The sequence below is a fragment of the Tubulanus polymorphus genome, chromosome 9 (genome assembly GCF_964204645.1).
Source record: "Tubulanus polymorphus chromosome 9, tnTubPoly1.2, whole genome shotgun sequence".
NCBI classification, from domain to species: domain Eukaryota; kingdom Metazoa; phylum Nemertea; class Palaeonemertea; order Tubulaniformes; family Tubulanidae; genus Tubulanus; species Tubulanus polymorphus.
This window is the reverse complement of record NC_134033.1, coordinates 875,567-894,332: the sequence shown is the minus strand read 5'-3', so window position 1 is coordinate 894,332 and position 18,766 is coordinate 875,567. Positions and strand designations below refer to the sequence as shown.

General features: G+C 41.7%; 1 protein-coding gene across 3 annotated transcripts in view; it reads right to left on the bottom strand.

Annotated features, from left to right (window-relative positions):
• The window catches only part of LOC141910844 (uncharacterized), a 34,301-nt gene extending 18,241 nt beyond the window's left edge, over nucleotides 1-16,060 (bottom strand). For 2 of the 3 annotated variants that reach the window (XM_074801688.1, XM_074801689.1), the window contains exons 1-8: nucleotides 15,943-16,060; nucleotides 13,952-14,231; nucleotides 13,075-13,173; nucleotides 12,481-12,645; nucleotides 11,775-12,044; nucleotides 11,243-11,433; nucleotides 10,648-10,825; nucleotides 10,155-10,254 (exon numbers count right to left, since the gene is read on the bottom strand). In XM_074801688.1, coding sequence (XP_074657789.1) covers nucleotides 10,155-10,254; nucleotides 10,648-10,825; nucleotides 11,243-11,433; nucleotides 11,775-12,044; nucleotides 12,481-12,645; nucleotides 13,075-13,173; nucleotides 13,952-14,231; nucleotides 15,943-16,031 — 1,372 coding nt within the window. In that variant the 5' untranslated portion in view covers nucleotides 16,032-16,060. Of the gene's footprint in view, nucleotides 1-10,154; nucleotides 10,255-10,647; nucleotides 10,826-11,242; nucleotides 11,434-11,774; nucleotides 12,045-12,480; nucleotides 12,646-13,074; nucleotides 13,174-13,951; nucleotides 14,232-15,258; nucleotides 15,310-15,942 lie in introns of those variants that run through there. The other variant, XM_074801690.1, reaches the window with a different exon arrangement.
• Nucleotides 16,061-18,766: the final 2,706 nt, after the last annotated feature.

Genomic DNA, 18,766 nt, shown 5'->3' with positions numbered 1-18,766 from the left:
GAAGGGAGGGAGGGGAATGATTAAATAATGAAATCACCAATAGCGTCTGCCTGAGAGTTGTAACGGTTTTGTGTGTTGCGGTTGTTGCCGCGGCGATTGTTTCAAATTATTTTCTCTCACAGTCGAACGAGTTGTTATCGGTTACCGCCAGATCTGAATTTAGATCCAACGCATTCACGGAAAAATTGTGATCAATTTTGCACCTTACGAGACGCTCGTAGAGAGGGACGACATACGCGTATTGAATTAACACTGACTGATAGAACTGAGAGGCGAGGCAGCTGAGAGGGGGAGAGAGGTGAGAGAGAGGTGAGGAAGAGAGGTGATGAGAGAGGGAGGTTGTGAGAGGTAAGAGGTAGGGTGAGAGGAGAGGTGATAAAGGTAAGTATGAGAGGAAGTGAGAGAGGGAGGTTGTGAGGTAAGAGGTAGGGTGAGGGAGAGAGAGGCGAGGTGATAAAGGTGAGGGAATGAGAGGGAGGTAATGGGAGAGAGAGGGAGGTTGTGAGGTAAGAGGCAGCACAAAAAACTAATGACTAAAACGCAGGCAGTGATCCATTGTATGAGAGGTACGTGAGCGTGAAAAGAACAAAATTGTCAATACCGGTTTATTAGATTACGCCGATACCCGATACGTACCCGATACGTCGGTGTATCGCGCGATACCTCTCGATACTGTTCAACCCCGGTAACGACACTGTCATCGGTTAATGAAGAAATATCGTGTAGTCCTAATATTCAACATCAAACGTAATTAAACGTCAGTTCAATTATCTCGTTATAATTGCTGCACTCCCCTTCGACTCCCTTCTACTCCCCTTGCTCCCCCTCGGCTGCTGTTTGACAGCCATGAAATATAAATGAAAGTTCGCTTATTTTTAGAATTCTAAATATATCAAGTCATACGTTATCCCCTTGGTTAACTCCAATCCTCTCTCATTTCTCCGTCACCTCTCTTCCTCTCTCACCCAACTCTACATCGACCACAATGGAGAAATGTATCTGAAACCTCTAAAATTACGACGAACAGCACATCAATCACAGGATGAGTGGGCAGAGATAGATCAGACAGAAGACTTAGCAAGAAATTAGCCTTCGACAGGATCGGAAAATCTACGCATTAACACTAACAGATTGCAGTTAGGATCCTCCCTCTTCCCCTCTCTCTCCCTCTCTCTCTTCCTCTCTTCCCTCTCTCTGTCTCTCCCCCTCTCCCTCTCTCTCTCTTCCTCTCTCCCCTCTCTCTGTCTCTCCCCCTCTCTTCCCCCTCTCTCCTCTCACTCTCTTCTCCCTCTCCCCCTCTCTGTCTCTCTCTCTCTCCCCTCTCTGTCTCTCTCTCCCTCTCCCTATCCCTCTCTGTCTCCCTCTCACTCCCTCTCTCCTCTCTCTCTCCCTCTCTCTCCCCCTCTCTCTCACTCACTATCCTCTCACTGATTGAACCCATGTAAGCACAATAACCGCACGATAGACCAACGCACTGGTGACATTTATAGGATGATCAGTAAAAATCTTCAGCTCGTTTCTGTAGGTAATCTGTGTGAATCCGTCTGCTAGAGAGATACCTGACTGGAGACCCAGAGAGAGAGAGAGAGAGGGTGTGCGCCGCGTAATCCTCAACACAACGTAATCCCGTCACTACCGTAATCCTAACATCCTTAATTACATCAGATATTTATAAACTGATAAATCACATACAAATTACTAATAAGGAAATAAAATACAAATGGATACTAAAATTAGCCTCGATGTAGGCTATGAATAGGTTGTAAAGGGTTAATAGGATTTCTCTAGGATCACCTAAAACTACAAGGTAATAAATGAATTATTTTCAGGGTTAATCAGGTACCTGGTATAAACAGGTGCGCGCATCAGTGTTGTATGGAGGAAATATACACCTGACATGACCGCACGTCATATTGGATGACAAGTCTGGCTGTTGGCTGAAGTCACTACTTAGAATTGAGTCTAAACGTCACTACTCTCTTAGTTTCTGAAAATGTCTCATAGAATTGAGTCTAAACGTCACTACTCTCTTAGTTTCTGAAAATGCCTCATAGAATTGAGTCTAAACGTCAATACTCTCTTAGTTTCTGAAAATGCCTCATAGATTCGAGTATAAACGTCACTACTCTCTTAGTTTTTGAAATGTCTCATAGAATCGAGTCTAAACATCAATACTCTCTTAGTTTTTGAAAATGTCTCATAGATTCGAGTATAAACGTCACTACTCTCTTAGTTTTTGAAATGTCTCATAGAATCGAGTATAAACGTCACTACTCTCTTAGTTTTTGAAATGTCTCATAGAATCGAGTCTAAACGTCACTACTCTCTTGAGTTTTCCTTCAATTGGATTATGAACAGTCAACAAGTGTCTATGGAAACCAAGTCGGAGTCTATCCATGACTTATTGAAACTGAGTTAAAACGCTACCCCGCGGTTTTGTTGTTATTGTCTGTCTTACTTTCTACTGGATCATCGTTTGTCTCTATTTTTCTGTGAGTAACGTCTGTCGTCTGTCGTTTGGTTTGATTAGAATTCTTATCAGACCTAACTAGAGTTTGATGAGAATTAAAAAAATCAAAGTAACGGACACGACAGACACACGCGGCAGACGGACAGACGGCACAACGCCGTGACGAGGTAAATAATGAGGCACTCGGTGATTAACAGACCCACAGTCTATTCCTGTCTGATAAGATTTTTCAAACAAAATTCCACCGTAGAGAAGAAGAAATATTACACAGAGATCATCAGCATACCGGGAGTCATTTGACTCCTCAGTCATCAGCATACCGGGAGTCATTTGACTGACACCTGCACAGAGGTCAAACACCTGCACGTTGAGTTCAGTTGAGGTGAGGGAGGGAGGGGAGCACAGAGGTCAAACACCTGCACGTTGAGTTCAGTAGAGGTGAGGGAGGGAGAGGGAGCACAGAGGTCGAACACCTGCAGATGTAATACAGTACCGGTAGTTACTCATTGATATACTGCGTTCATACAATGTGTTACGATATGATATCAACCGCTGACTACAATTCATCTCCATCTTTCTCTCAGTTTGTCGACAGATCACAGTTATTCATTGCCACGTCAATCAACTGCCGTGGGCGGAGCTTAGATGCAGCGAGATTCCGAACGCAATTTTTATCTCGAAGTTCAGTTTCACAGGCTCCAGGGGTAATACGAATATGACCGCCATGCTGACAGGAGTGCCCCCTATTGACAGATAAATACTCTTTCTAATCTCTCCTTTCCGGGATTTCGGACAACATATTTACGCCCCTTTTTGACAACGAAATATCTTTAACCCTTTCAGTGCTGATACCCTATAGTGCTGGAGATGAATTGAGAAATTCCACCCTAGTGTGTTAAATAACGGGAATACCCACTGTAGTGCGTCTACACTGCGGTGCAGTGTATCGTTAGTTACTAGTATTTCACTATGTTTGACAGGTGCTGCCATCTTTCAATAGAGATAAAAACTAATTACTAATTACATCAATACACCGCAGTGCGGTGTACTAGCAAAAATCAATCACTAATTTATACACCGAACTGCGGTGTAGACGCACTGAAAGGGTTAAAATGTTAAAAATTATGACGGACTTACGCAGAAATGTAATAAGACTCCTTAAAATTCGCGATCAGAATCAATGCAATCGATCCGTTTGATTTGAAATTGCGTCATTTTCTGATGGCAGTAATTTCTCTGATCTCAAACACTTCAATCTAAAGATATTTCTCGATCGATATTTCGTCGTTTTAATTTCAAACCGAAGTTTCATTTTCCGTTCAAAACAACGTTTGTTTGTTTGTTTGTGTCAACGTTAATTTTAGCTCTTCGGCAACGAACGCGATATTCATTTGAAACTTGATCAAAAGGAAACACGTTTTTCATCAACGGTCGATGAAATACTAGGAGCTAAATGTCAGGGGTCGATTTCAGGAAAAATATTCAACTCTAATTTGTAGTTTACATACTTTATATTTCAATGATAAATGAAAGCTGTATCATAGTGTTGTGCCCAGGGACTCGCAGTGTTGGGCCCAGGGACTCGTAGTGTTGGGCCCAGGGGCTCGTAGTGTTGGGCCCAGGGACTCGCAGTGTTGTGCCCAGGGACTCGCAGTGTTGTGCACAGGGACTCGCAGTGTTGTGCCCAGGGACTCGCAGTGTTGTGCCCAGGGGCTTCTGATTGCCTGAGATTTTTCAGATTTTCTTAGTTTGATAGGTCAATGGCCACACTTCGAACTGAGCCACAGCACGCACGCCTCAACAACCGCGAGACCGTTGACACCAGCAACAAAAACGATAACAAAATCAATCCAGAAATCACTATATTGATTATCGTCTATTTTTAAGCACTTACTGCTTATGATCGTAAATCAATAAGACAATGGTTAAACATGAAACTGATCTCTCCCCTCTCTCATCCCCTCTCTCATCCCCCCTTTCATCTCCCTAGGAGCGAAAGTAGATGGTATCTGATTTCATAAATCAATTCTGATATTAATAATTTATCTATGTTTATTTCTATTCCAGGCTGACAGACGAACAGCGGAACAGACGGAGGAACAGAAGGAGGAACAGACGAACAGACGGAGGAACAGACGGACGAACAGACGAACAGACGGACGAACCGAAGAATAGAGGCCTAGATACAAATCAAACATGAAACAAACTTCTCTCTCTTGAGAAACAGGTCGCGTTGATTATTGAAGATAAAGGCAGCAGACGAACGGAAAACACCGTTGAAAATGAGGCTGATTCGGGTCATGTGACATACATGATGTCAATAAACAGCGATTCAACGCTGTTTGTCCTTCACCTTCTAACGATGATCAGTCATGTGACCTCCTCCTCCTCCTCGCATAGCGCGTGTCGATACGATCGTCATGACGGAGTATTCAACTGTAGCGGAGCGGGACTGACGACCGTGCCACGCCGGGGAATCCCCGACAACGTGACCGTCCTTGATCTGAGTGCGAATCGAATCCGCGTTTTAAAAACGACCGACTTCGCGCGAGTGACGAATTTACGACGAGTCGATTTACGACGTAACGAAATCGAAACGATCGCCGGCGCCACGTTCGCCGAACAGCACCACCTACGAGATATTGACGTCAGTCACAATAACCTGGTCGACATGACGACGGTCGTCGGGTTAGAAAACGACCAAGTCGCGCGACTCGACGCGAATTCTAACAGATTGACGACGATCGCGTGGAAACGTCTGCCGCTAACGCTTGTTTACCTCGATATATCCAACAATCCGTCGTTACGTTGGAAACGAGCAGACGCCGTCAATCTACCGCAACTACGCACGTTTAACGCTCGTAATACTTCGTTAACCGGTCGCGCATTTCCTCGGGGATTTTTCCGCCGGTTGTCACGGTTACGAACGCTCGATCTGTCGGAGAACGGGATTTCCGATTTAAGTTTCGTCGTCGACGGCGACGTCGTCGGGCTCGAGCAGCTGCGCGTTTTAAACCTGGACGCGAACCCGCTGCCGTGCACCTGTGACATACTTCCATTCATAGTCTGGTACCGGAGCCACCCTAATCTCGATCGCGCCCGATCTAAAATACCCGTTTGCGTAACTCAGGGATACGAAATAAACGAAATAACCGCCGAATTATTGAACTGTACAACAGGGCCGCGCCCGACCGAATCAACCAGGCCCCGGGCGCCGGGTATCATCGCGACCGCGCTGTACAGACCTACCAGCTCATCCGGGCTACGGGCGCTGGGTATGATCGCGCCCGCACCGTTCAGAAGCCCGCGCCCGAACGAGCCACAGGCGCTGGGTATGATCGCGCCCGCACCGTTAAGACGCCCGCGCCCGACTGAATCGTATAAATCTAAATACACTCTGATCTACGACCCGATGATGGGTGTTTATACGGCGTCTGCTCTCAGCGCAATGCTTCTACTCTTCCTACTGTGTTTACTGTATTACAAAATCAAGCGTCGTCTCTGCGCCGAGTGGAAGAAATGGCGCGAGATTATCCGCGCAAAGAGTAAAGTAACCACCGACGTCGGGAAAGATCGCGTTTTTAATCGGTTTAACGCCGGCGGAAGTTTCGACGACGCCATCTCGTTTAAACAAGCTCCGTTAGCGAAAGGTGAGACGTACTCTTCGTTAGCGTCGTATAGATCGTGGCGCCCCCCGTTGGTGGCAACCGATACCGTATCGTCAGGCGGGTCGTCGTGGCGCCCTCCTTACACGCGCGCCGAGACTTACTCCTCGGGCGGTGGGTCGTCGTGGCGACCACCGCTGACGAAAGACGTCAAATCGTTGGAATCAGCCGGTGGTCGGTCGCTAGCCAAGAGCGAGACATTAACCTCGACTGAATCGACCACCTGTCGACCGTCGACTGATTGCGGTCGACCGCCGATGAGAAAAACGTGTTCGGTTTGTAAACAGCCGATCACCGCGGAAAACCGCACGATAAGCGTATCGCTAGGATCGTTATCGCGGACTCCGTTCCGGCGCGGCGAAACCATCTCGCTCGGATCGCTCGGGACCGAAACGCAGCAGCAACAGCAGCAGCATCGCCCGCGGTTACCGAAACAATACTCGCTCGGAGCGGTGACGAGCGACCGACCGATAATCGGAGCATTCCTCGCGAAGTCTCCGCTGGAGTCGCGACCGGCAGACGGATACACGCTCGGAATCTGCAACCAACAATCGTTCGCTAAATCCGATAACGGGATGTACACGGCGGCGTCTGCCACCGCGACGACGACGGACAGACGGAGATTCCGACGCGGCAGCACCAGTCCGCTCGTACTCTGCAAACAAAAAGCGCTAGTCGACTCGGAAAGTTCTTCGATCGAAAGCCCCTCGAAATATCAACCACCGCTGGCGTACAATAAAACGAGCGATCCGTTGTCGTTGAACCGCGGCGACAATCCGTTCGGCGCTCCGTTCGAATATCGCTCGTTCAACAAATCGGATTCGATATCGCAGACAGGTGGCGGCACCGTCGTCGGCGCGCAAACCGACGAACAATATTTGAAAATTGGCGAAAAACCGTGTTTGAAATACAAACGTTTGTCGTTTACAAAATCGGACAGCGTTTCCGGAGTCCCGAGTCGTAAGCCGGCTATTATCTCTAGCGGATTATTCAAACAGCAGTTGTTCGTACGCGCCGATAGTCTGCCGTTAAAATCCTGCCGCAAACTATCCACGCTCAAACCCGATTTACCCGTCGGTCACCAGCAGGTGGCGCCACCTCCTTCGATCATGAAAACGCCGAGTAAACAACAATCGTTGACCGACTCGCTCGGACTCGAATTCGGAACGTTGTTATCCGTAAAACAAGGACCGGTCCAGTTATCGGTCAGCTGGGACGAGCGTACGTTCCTGAAAAACGGAATCGATTCGTCGCCGTGCCAACAGCAGCAACAGCAGCAGCCATTGTTGGAACGACGCAAACCCAAATTACAATCGCGTACGCAACAATCGTCGTCGACGAACAGCTCGCTCGATTCCACCCGGCAACCGTTGCTACGGCCGCAGATAACGCTCAATGATTGGTCGTCGGGTTCGTTGGACGAGTGGACGGTGCCGAGATCGTTACAACCGTCGCCCGTAACAACAATGGTTACCACGCCGACCAACGACATATCGGAAACACGCGTGTGATGAAAATAGAGAAGAGAAAAACAAAGATGAAACGATCGCTCAGAGAAACTCTCTCGGGGGCCGCGACAATACTGACATCAGTCAGAGTTAGATCCACAGTTCCACTGTTCCACAGTTCAATCCACTCTTGAATCCACAGTTCCACAGTTCAATCCACTCTTGAATTTAATTAACCCTATTAGTACTAACAGTTTTATGCCTCAAAGTGCTGGAGATAATTTGAAAATTTTGAAAAAGCGCGGCAGATAAAGAGCTTCTACTCTACATCACATTGCACTCAAGTGCATCTACACCGCAGTGCAGTGTATTATTGTTCATTGATAACGCAATGTTTGACAGGTGCTGCCATCTTTCAATAAAGATTTAAACTAAATAATAATTGTAAGGATACACCGCGCTGTGGTGTAAATACAATAGGGAATCGGTGCATTATACACCGCACCGTGAGGTACAGGTTAAAACATTGAAGATTAACTTATCTTACTGTGGAAGTGGATCGTGAACTATGGAACGGATCCAGTAACTGTGGAACCAGGTGCACTGACTACGTGGAAGCAAGGTCGCGGAGCTCGTTGTTGAAATCAAGTATTTAAATCACTCAAAAAGAAGTTAAACTTTATCCAAAAAAAAATGTTGGTGAAAGTTGAATTTTTGATATTGTTAACGTGATAGCAGAGTAGTGATGCAAATACCTCCCTACCTCTTCAGTTTAATATCAACAAAACCATGAATCCATTTTATTTATTGTCTCCAGAAATACCCCGATGACATCATCGAGTTGATATCTGTCAGTCTCATAAGCAGTGTACCCAAGAGTATGCGGTGATTAGTGATGTCATCGGGGGATCCGATGAGGGCAGACATTTTCTTTATCGGTACATTTTAAAATCAATAATTAGTATTCAATACCATGACTGTCAATCATTCCTGTTTGAACTCCGGCTGTGTGAGTCCGGGGGGAGGGGTAGTGGGGGGAGGGGTAGCGGGGGAGGGGGACTGGGTAGCCGGGGGAGGGACTGGGGGAGGGGTAGCCAGGGATTCAGGGCTTACAAAAACCTACGTTTCAATAAATGTCTCATAAAGAAAAACGTTCCTTTTTTCATTTCATTCCGAGCAGGTTTACCCACAATTCATTACGATATTTACCCAAGATTCATCATTACGGTACCCGGTGACCATAAATACGTAACGAACAGTAACCATGGTAATAACTGACAGAAGATTTCGAAATTCAAAAATCAAACTTCAAGAGAAACATTTCTAAATGATACTTGACACGACGTACGACGACGACGACGACCGAGTTTCAATAATATAGAAAAATCCATTATAAAATTCATTGGAAATTGTTGAAAATCCATTGATATTTCATCAAATATTCACCGGAAATTTGAGATTGAAATCGATACACATCAGAAGTCGAGGTGATATTTTTGGATATTTCATTGTCTCCACGGCGATGATAACGTCCGTCTGTCAATATAAACGGCTGCCAGCTAAAAACAGTCGTTTTCATCTGATCTTGAAATTGAAAACCCGTTAAACATCATTCTATTTATACAGGATCATTCAGAGTCAGAGTCAGAGTTAGAGAGTCGGTCAGAGAGTCAGTCAGTTGATAAGTCAGTCAGAGTCATCACTCAGGAGTCAGTCAGAGAGTCATCAGAGTCTTCAGGCAGAGACTGAAGAGCCACTGCGTCAGTGTTTGTTAGAACTCTGACGCATGAATTTCAAAATTGGTTTTGAGTGTGAACTAAATCAATCTAGAACTAGCTATCAGCCAAATAGTTCAGAGAACTGGAGTCTCAACAGTTGGAGTCCCAAGATTTGAAGTCTTTAGAGTCAGGACCCAGTGTATCTTAAGTTCAAGACTGGTCTCAAGCTGTTAAATTGGTTTAAAGAACTAAAACGGTCTTCAACTGGTCTAATATCGAAGTCTCCACTCTACATAGACCATTCGACTCGAAGTCAAGATTAGAAATCTCGTAATTCATTGCGTACTGCAATAATGGAATTTTGTTGTCATTGGCAACAGCTGAAAACCGATCCCAGAATTCCCATGGATTATTTTTCTGTTCCTTTACCGTGTACGTAATTACGTATCGAATCTATAACCATCGTCACTCCGCGACTCGAATAGAAACCTCAAGAGGGCAACACTGCTTTGAAAACTATTCAAACCCGAGATCATCCGAGAGGACTTAACAGACCTGCCTTAAGTAAGGCTATAGTTCCATAGTTGTGACTTAAGACCAAAAGTGGTCTTACATAGTAATATCAATCTCAAGTTGTTAGATTGGCTATAAAACTAAGTTGGTCTTAGACTTGTCTTAAGTCTAATCCATGACTGTAGACTCAGCCCTTGGTTTGTGACCGATCTTAAATTTAAAGCTGGTCTAACGTAGGTCATAGTTAAACCGTGTACAAACCATTGGCCCGGCAGGAATTCCATTGTAATCACCATCATAAATTATGTATAGTTAAGACATAGAAAAGGCCTTGACCTACCTAGAACTACGAGTTCGGCAAAGGTGAAGGTCAGCAGTGATGTCATTTGACTCATAAATCCGTTCAACAATTCGAGCGAATGTCTCACACCGGTGATATCCTTAGAAATAGAAACTTGAAAATAATTTAATGCTAAGAAACCGGCTACTAGGAGGTGACAATGAACTTAGAATTATCTTCTAAAACGAAAACAAGAATCAAGAAAAATATTTGTAACAATTTTTAACGGTGAAAGCATAGGGGTTGAACTATCAAGTTACTTATAACTTATAACAGTTAAACAAGTCTGAAATCCTTGAACGCTTGTTATACTGTACCGTTGCTGAATTCTTCATGTTCATTATAAGTCACAGTACCAGCCCGGGTGTTTGACCTCCAAAAGGTGCTACCCCCTTTATCTATCATAGTTGATATCTGCAGTCTACACCCATACGCCATCTATCCACATCGGTTGTCATTATCGTTGTATCATATGCCTCATGAGGCGACTTACTTTCATGATCGCTTTTAAATCACTGCTTCGATCCAAAATCTTCATATGGATTCCTTGAATGTAGAATATAATGATCTCGCATTGCGTAACGTAGTTTAACGTGACCGCTAGCGCCACCGAGCTGATCATTATCTCGGCTAACATCTGTATACAGAACATTATCCAGTTACCGACGACACTGTGAGAAAAAAACAATTCATTATTGATATCAAACGTGAATTAGATCTGTAGTTCTGGACTCAGCTCCACAGTTGTGAGTTCTACAGTTGCGGACCCAGTTCTAAAGCACTGGACCCAGTTCCATAGTTCTCAATCCAGTTCTACAGTTGTGGACCCAGTTCCACAGCACTGGACCCAGTTCCACAGATACTGAACCAAGTTCCACGTGGTCCCAGTTCCAGAGTTGTGAACCCAGTTCTACAGTTACTAGACCCAGTTCTACAGTTGTGGACCCAGTTCCATAGTTCTGAATCCCGTTCCACAGTTCTGGGTCCAGTTCAACAGTTATGAATTAATTTTCTATGATTTAGTGCAATGTTTTTGGTTTGAGTGAGACTGTTAGTGACCCCTGGTAAGCGAGGACGGATGCGCCTACCTGACGTGTTTCATGTTCCATGCGTGAACAGACGACATCGAGTTGATACCGAACGCGAACAGGAACAGAACCAACAAACCCACCGTGAGAAGAACCCACATTATACCGAGTACTAAATATAACCGCAGTTTACGGATCATTTTAGCCTGAGATATCGCACGGCCTTGTAGAGCCGTCATATTCAAAAATACCTGAAATTGAGAAACAGTAGGAAATCAAATAACACATCGTCTACTATTGTTTGCAGGTATTAATTTGCAGCCTGGAGCCACCCATTCTGACAATCTGCTGCCTGGAGTCACCCATTCTGACAATCTGCTGCCTGGAGGCACCCATTCAGATATTTGCTATTACATCAAAATTTCAGAATTTTTGATTACATGTATAGTGTTAAGTGTATACAATCAGTTTTTGAAAATGCGCTGATAAAATGTGTCTAATGTCTGAGGGGTACAGGGTTTAAGCGCCGCAGATTGACTGGTTAATTGAACTTGGGCTTGTGCCCGGGGGCGTGGGCGCCGGGCTGACTTACCCGTTCCATCAAAGCGTACAACTGTTCGTGATTGTCTCTCAAACGGAAGAATACGAATCCCATGATGTACGCGACCATGTGAAGCATGTTCGGTATGATGTACGTCGTGACGACGTGTTGACAGATCGGTTCATGACTCTTGTTATCGAACGGATTCGAACTGGATGTCGGTCTCGTCTCTGCAGGACCCAACGTGTAATAACTTAAAGTCGTCGTATGTTTGTGGTGGCGCGTGTGATTGTGAATTATCGGGGGCGAAATCGTGATTGGCTGAAAATGGCATAAATTTGCATACATTAGAATTGATTTGCGTATATGAAATGGAGGAGATAATATCGCAAATTGCTGAAAAATGACAAATTTAGGCTGAAAATGGAATAAATTTGCATACATTAGAATTGATTTGCATATATGAAATGGAGGAGACATCGCCAATGGCTGAAAATGACAAATTTAAGCTGCAAATGGCATAAATTTGCATACAATTACAATTGATTTGCATGAGAAAAGCAAATTATGGGGCAGTTGGAATAGGAAAAGATGGCTACCAACATAAATCCCCCATGACATCATCAAATCCTGTACTGACTTTTTATAGAAAAGATCAAATATTGACACATGTACAGCCAACAAAGTAGGGTTCTGAGGCAGTCATTAAACTGGGGGTCCTGGGGCAGTCCTTTAACTGGGGTCCTGGGGCACTTACATGTATATCTAGTTTAACATTCAGCTTCCATTGGCAGCACAAAGCCTCGTAAATATAACCATAAATCAATAAACTGAATACAAAAACAGCGTAAAACGTGTTCAGTATTCTCCATTTTAGGGCAGACGGTTGAATCGACTCTCGACCGAAACCACGCCAACCAACCTGAAAACAATTAAAACGTTGTTCATTAAAGTTTTGTCGATTAAAACTCTACCGGCCCCTTCTATCAGGTGTACAGATTACACTATTCCTGAGAGTGTATTCTGGTCAAAACGAATGAGCCAGAAGAGAATTCTGGTAACAACAAACCTGCCGATATCCATACAATGTGTTGCCATTTTGAACAACCTATATCCCCCGGTTTCATTGCTTAGAACCTGTTCCACATGAGTCAGAAATTGACTTTGAATCTTATAGTCAAGATCAGTTCATCTAAAATAACTTTAACTCCAGACTCAAACTCACAACTGTGGAAATTTTAATGAACTTTGACTTTTAAAGCAACTGGATCTAGAATATCTCGAAAAAGTCACCGCAGTAATGACTATATTTTGAACATTAGGAAGAATTAGGAATTGAGCTGAAACTTACGAAGACCAATAATTTCCAATATGGCCGCAATACTTGCGATTTACATTTCCTCAGAGCGGTGGTCGTCATATTAATACTCTCATCCAGAATATCCGTGATCTGTAAATAAATTCGATATAAAACATTTTTTGATGCCGTAAAAACCGTAACAATAATGTTTATATACATTGATATCTAGTATGAGGGGTTCCCTGTGAGTCGATGTGCACTTCTCCATCAATATTTGAATTTCAAAATAACTATCACAATTATGAATTTTGTAATCAAATATATTTCATAACTCAATTGGATGAATTTAAATAATCATTTTGAGAGGATATGTCATCAATATATCAGGGCTGGACTTCAATTCCAAAATAACTTAATTAATTCTTGAAATAATTTAATTTATAATTATATTATTTATTGCTTGAGAATATTAAGCACTATTTGTCTTATATTTCAAGGCGTCGATATACTTTAAACTTAGTTTTCTTGTTCAATATAGCAGCAAAGCAGCGATATTGCCTTCTTACCCCTACTTAAATACAATCACTGTCTAACTTAATTAATTCTTGAAATAATTTAATCTATAATTATATTATTTATTGTTGAGAATATTAAACACTATTTGTTTTATATTTCAAGGCGTCGACATACTTTAAACTTAGTTTTCTTGTTCAATATAGCAGCAAAGCAGCGAGATTGCCTTCTTACCCCTACTTTAATACAATCACTGTCTAACTTAATTAATTCTTGAAATAATTCAATCTATAATTATATTATTTATTGCTGAGAATATTAAGCACTATTTGTTTTATATTTCAAGGGGTCGATATACTTTAAACTTAGTTTTCCTGTTCAATATAGCAGCAAAGCAGCGATATTTCCTTCTTACCTCTACTTTAATACAATCACTGTCCAAAACTCCTGAACTATTTTGTAACGGATTCGAGCGTCCCAGGCTCGAATCCGATATCTCATCGGATGTTAAAATGCCCGATCTCTTTCCCCTGTGCGGTGAATACTGTACGTGGAGTTTATTCGGGTCCGCATCGCGGTCCTCATCGACGCCGATCGTAGATTCCTGGCTTCCTTCTTTCACGCCGTCAAATTCCATTCTGTTTTTTAGTATTTTTGCTTTATCGCTCACATCAACGACTGGGAATTCAGACAGACTGGAAAAATAGAGCATAAAACCGATGAAAAACGCGTTACAAATCAACAAATAAAAACCCACAAATAAATCAACTGATTACCATCAATCTTCTTTTTTTTTTCTAGGGGGCCTGAACGTCCTAGTGATTGTACAGCCTTTAAGGCTCCGTTCAGGTCCCTCATCATCAATCTACTTATTTGTTATACATTTTATTTGTAATTATAATTGATGATGAAATAAATTACATTATATTACAGTCGATAGAAATGTTAATTTTCTATCAGTGTTTCGGGGGTTTCTTCTAAACCCCACCATCAGAGAAACTAAAATCATTTTAGTTTTAGTAACTCTAGACCGAGATTGATATCAGTTCACGACAGTCGTGTTAGAAGTTAATCGAATTTGAAACTTGAATTTAACTGATTTGCCTAAAGAATTGACCTCAGATTTCCACAGTTAGACCTGGTGTAATGAGATGACTTAAAAGACACAATAAAATTCATTTCACAGTTTGACAAATTGGTTAATAAACTCCAAAATTGATTTACAGTACCGTGAATTGATGATGAAATTAAATAGATTTTCGGCAAAAAAAATTGATACCTTTTTTCTCAGCTCTGCTGAGCTTAAAACTTGACACGACTGGCCGCCTATCTACCCTTTTTTCAAATCGTTTTTGTGTAGCCTTAGAGATAAAATCTGGACCTTGAAACTGGACCAGAGGCCGGTTCCATGTTTAGGGCTTAGTCTCAAGACCAGTCTAAGACCATCTTGGTTCAATAGCCAATCTAACAACTTAAGACCAGACTTAAGATTTAAGACCATTTTGGTCGTAGGTCTCGACTATGGAACTGGCCCCTGGGGTTTCACAATTACTGACTTGAATAATCATATAAGTCTTTAATTTGTTATAGTCTAAACTACTAATAAAACTATTAACTCTATGGCTTTTTGTCTTAGTAAGTTTACAATCTAAACCGTGAAACTAGACTCGGTTGAATCAAACATTATTTCCGCGTTTAAACTAGAAAACGTTAAAAAGTTACCTGACTTGAGAGCCACGAAGCATATTCAAACTAATGATTTATCTATCTAACTCGAGAATGAGAGAGTTAGAGAGAGGGTCCCCCGTATGTCTTACAGAACACTGCGTCTTATCAGTTGAACTTATAAACACTGATATCAACGCCAGTTCCAATACTTATAATTGACACCCTTTTCAAATAGGAAACACATATTACGAATATCTAGTTCAATATGGCTGCCATAGAGCCATGTTATCATATATCTAACATTTACGATTAGCCAACAACAAAGTCTCAAACATGTTAAAAATGTTAGACATATGTTGATACCTAGTATGCGTTGTTTAAGAGGTTTCGTGCACTATGTCATCGATATTGGCGTTTCGAAATAACAGCATTTACAATTGTGAACTCTTCATAACTATTATTTTATTTTCGATAAAATTTGATAATTATTTTTGAGAGGATGTGAATTACGTGCATACATCAATATTAGCGTTTTGAAAAAGACGATTACAATCGCGAAATTCAATTCAGTTTTGTCAAACTGAGGCCTGTTAAAATAATCTTTCCACTTTTCCCCGAATCTTGGAGCCATCGATCGCATCAGTATATCAATATTGACCCAAGCTTTCCAGTAGGCTAAATAATTTACCGATTTAACGAAGCTGTGTAAAATAATCTTTGAAATTTTCTTGAACTTACATTTGATCCGTATCCCCAAATTCAGAGCTCGGTGTTTGACGTTGCATTTCGATCATAAACGCACCTCCTTGCTCTGACTCGAATGTCATGTGAGAAAATGTCAAAATTAGTGATTTTACGCCGGGACCTCGAGTTAGTAATAAACACTACCGTTAAAATAGACTTTGATATAAAACTGTGTTTTATTTATTATCAATATAACCTGACTCACTTATCATTTTACTTGAGATTTTTATCAAAATATTACGCTTACAAATTTTACGCGCTTCAGGAAGAAGGCGCCGATCTAAGATATTTAGATGATCAAAACTTTACACAAATTCAGGGTTCAGATACAGTAAACAAAATTATGATTCATTATTCATGACCACATTTCCATTCTCAATGACTTCAACGATTCAGTAAAATTACGATTTTACGAATGACGACCTTCTCATTATTAAATGACCGCAACATATTTCGATAGAACTTATCGTAACCACAAGGACCAATGGACCAATTGCGCATAGACTTGACGATAGAAACATAAACACTGGTCCTGATCATTTATCTTGGAACCAAATGATCGAATAGGTTAACACTGCCCTGGATATATATATATATATATAAATATATATATATATATATATATATATATAAATATATATATATATATATATATATATATATATATATATATATATATATATATATATATATATATATATATATATATATATATATATATATATATATATATCTAAAACCATGCTTTTTTAAAACCATACATTCATTGACATGTATATTAGGTATCATTAGGTGTTATGTAGAAAATAAATGGTATAATAGTGGTAATCATAGTACATGTAATACACGCATATACCTGTGGCAGGTTGTACGACCGGGTTCCTACTAGCTCAGCTAATGGGAATATACTCTTTAGCTCAGCGGTAGATCGTCTGCCTTGGACGCCAGGCATCGAGAGTTTGTACCTCAGGAAGGACAGATATTTCTTCTTGTTACGTACCACCCGGGCGGTGCTTTATGTGTCTCATGGACTTTATCTCATTTTCCTCATAATTCACGTGATACATGTGAAACTTGTAAAGATTTATGTTTGATGACACCACATTATTCATAATACATGAATAACAATGATTTCAGTCACAAGATTTAGATGTAGCATATTATATGTTTTGGTATGTGTTCAAATGTGAAACTGGGCGATTTGAAAATACCCGAGTTCAGATACCATATCAGTTGTACAATAATTGTAGATAATCTGAAAGGGGACCTGAAATATGAACCTTCTAAGGTTTTTAATCAAATAGAGTATCTGATGGTATATACTGTGATATGGAGATGAAACATTGGAATTGTATTGTAGGTGTGATATGGAGATGAAACATTGGAATTGTATTGTAGGTGACCATGCTACACTGTTTATACCAGATGACCAGCTCTAACCAATCAGAAGCTAGAGTTAGTAGCCATCTGCATATCAGGTGACCAGCTCTGACCAATCACAAGCTAGGGTTAGGGTTAGTGGTTAATTTGCATGCCAGATGACCAGCTCTGACCAATCAGAAGCTAGGGTTAGGGTTAAGCATGTGGTCAATCTGCATACCAGATGACCAGCTCTGACCAATCACAAGCTAGGGTTAGGGTTAGTGGTCAATCTGCATACCAGATGACCAGCTCTGACCAATCAGTAGCTAGGGTTAGGGTTAAGCATGTGGTCGATTTGCATACCAGATGACCAGCTCTGACCAATCACAAGCTAGGGTTAGGGTTAGTGGTCAATCTGCATACCAGATGACCAGCTCTGACCAATCAGTAGCTAGGGTTAGGGTTAAGCTTGTGGTCGATTTGCATACCAGATGACCAGCTCTGACCAATCACAAGCTAGGGTTAGGGTTAGTGGTCAAATTGCATCCCAGGTGACCTGATCTGACCAATCAGAAGCTAGGGTTAGGGTTAAGCATGAAGCATCTGGTTTGTTTGTTTATACCAGATGACCAGCTCTGACCACTCAGAAGCTAGGGTTAGGGTTAAGCCTCTGGTCTGTTTGTTTATACCAGGTGACCAGCTCTGACCAATCAGAAGCTAGGGTTAGGGTTAGCAAATGAATCATTTGGTCAATCTGCTGCATACTACTGTCCCAGCTGACCAGTGCTGATCAAGTGTAGAGTTAAAACCTGGCAATATAGAATAGACTGAAACTTAGATCATTTAAAAACCATATCTAGGATATACCTTCCAGGTTAGAAAAAATGAAGCTTCTGCATCCACAATAAATATCAGTCAAAAACGATACGTGCGCGAGGAGGAGACTGTCTGTCGCGATGGGTGGGGGAGGGGGCCGACCTCGATTCAAGTTTTACTGCCAAAAATACGTTCAATTCGAGCAATGTCATCCAATTCTACCGAATTCAACATTTACTATGAAGTTCGAAGTTAAATCAAACCACCGTTAGAAATCAATTTGTTACTTACAACGTTGTGAAATAATCCAAAAAGTACCGTTTGAGTTCAAAAGTTTTCAATTGTCCGCCATTTTGAGGTATTACGACATCACAGCGCACGACCTATAAACCACACTCGATTATTTTATTGGAACGGAATAAAAATATGCTTTGTTCGTAAAAATCTCAATTGGTTCGTATTAATTAGACTGAATAAAATATAGGACTAACAAAATAAATAAATGGTTTTGGTGGGATTCGAACTAACCCGATCTACTATCGGATTTAAGACCCGCTAAGACCCGCTTTTTCGGGTTTAGAATCAGATTCTATCTTTTAATCGACCGTAGAATATTTCAACGAAAGCAAAATTTCAATTT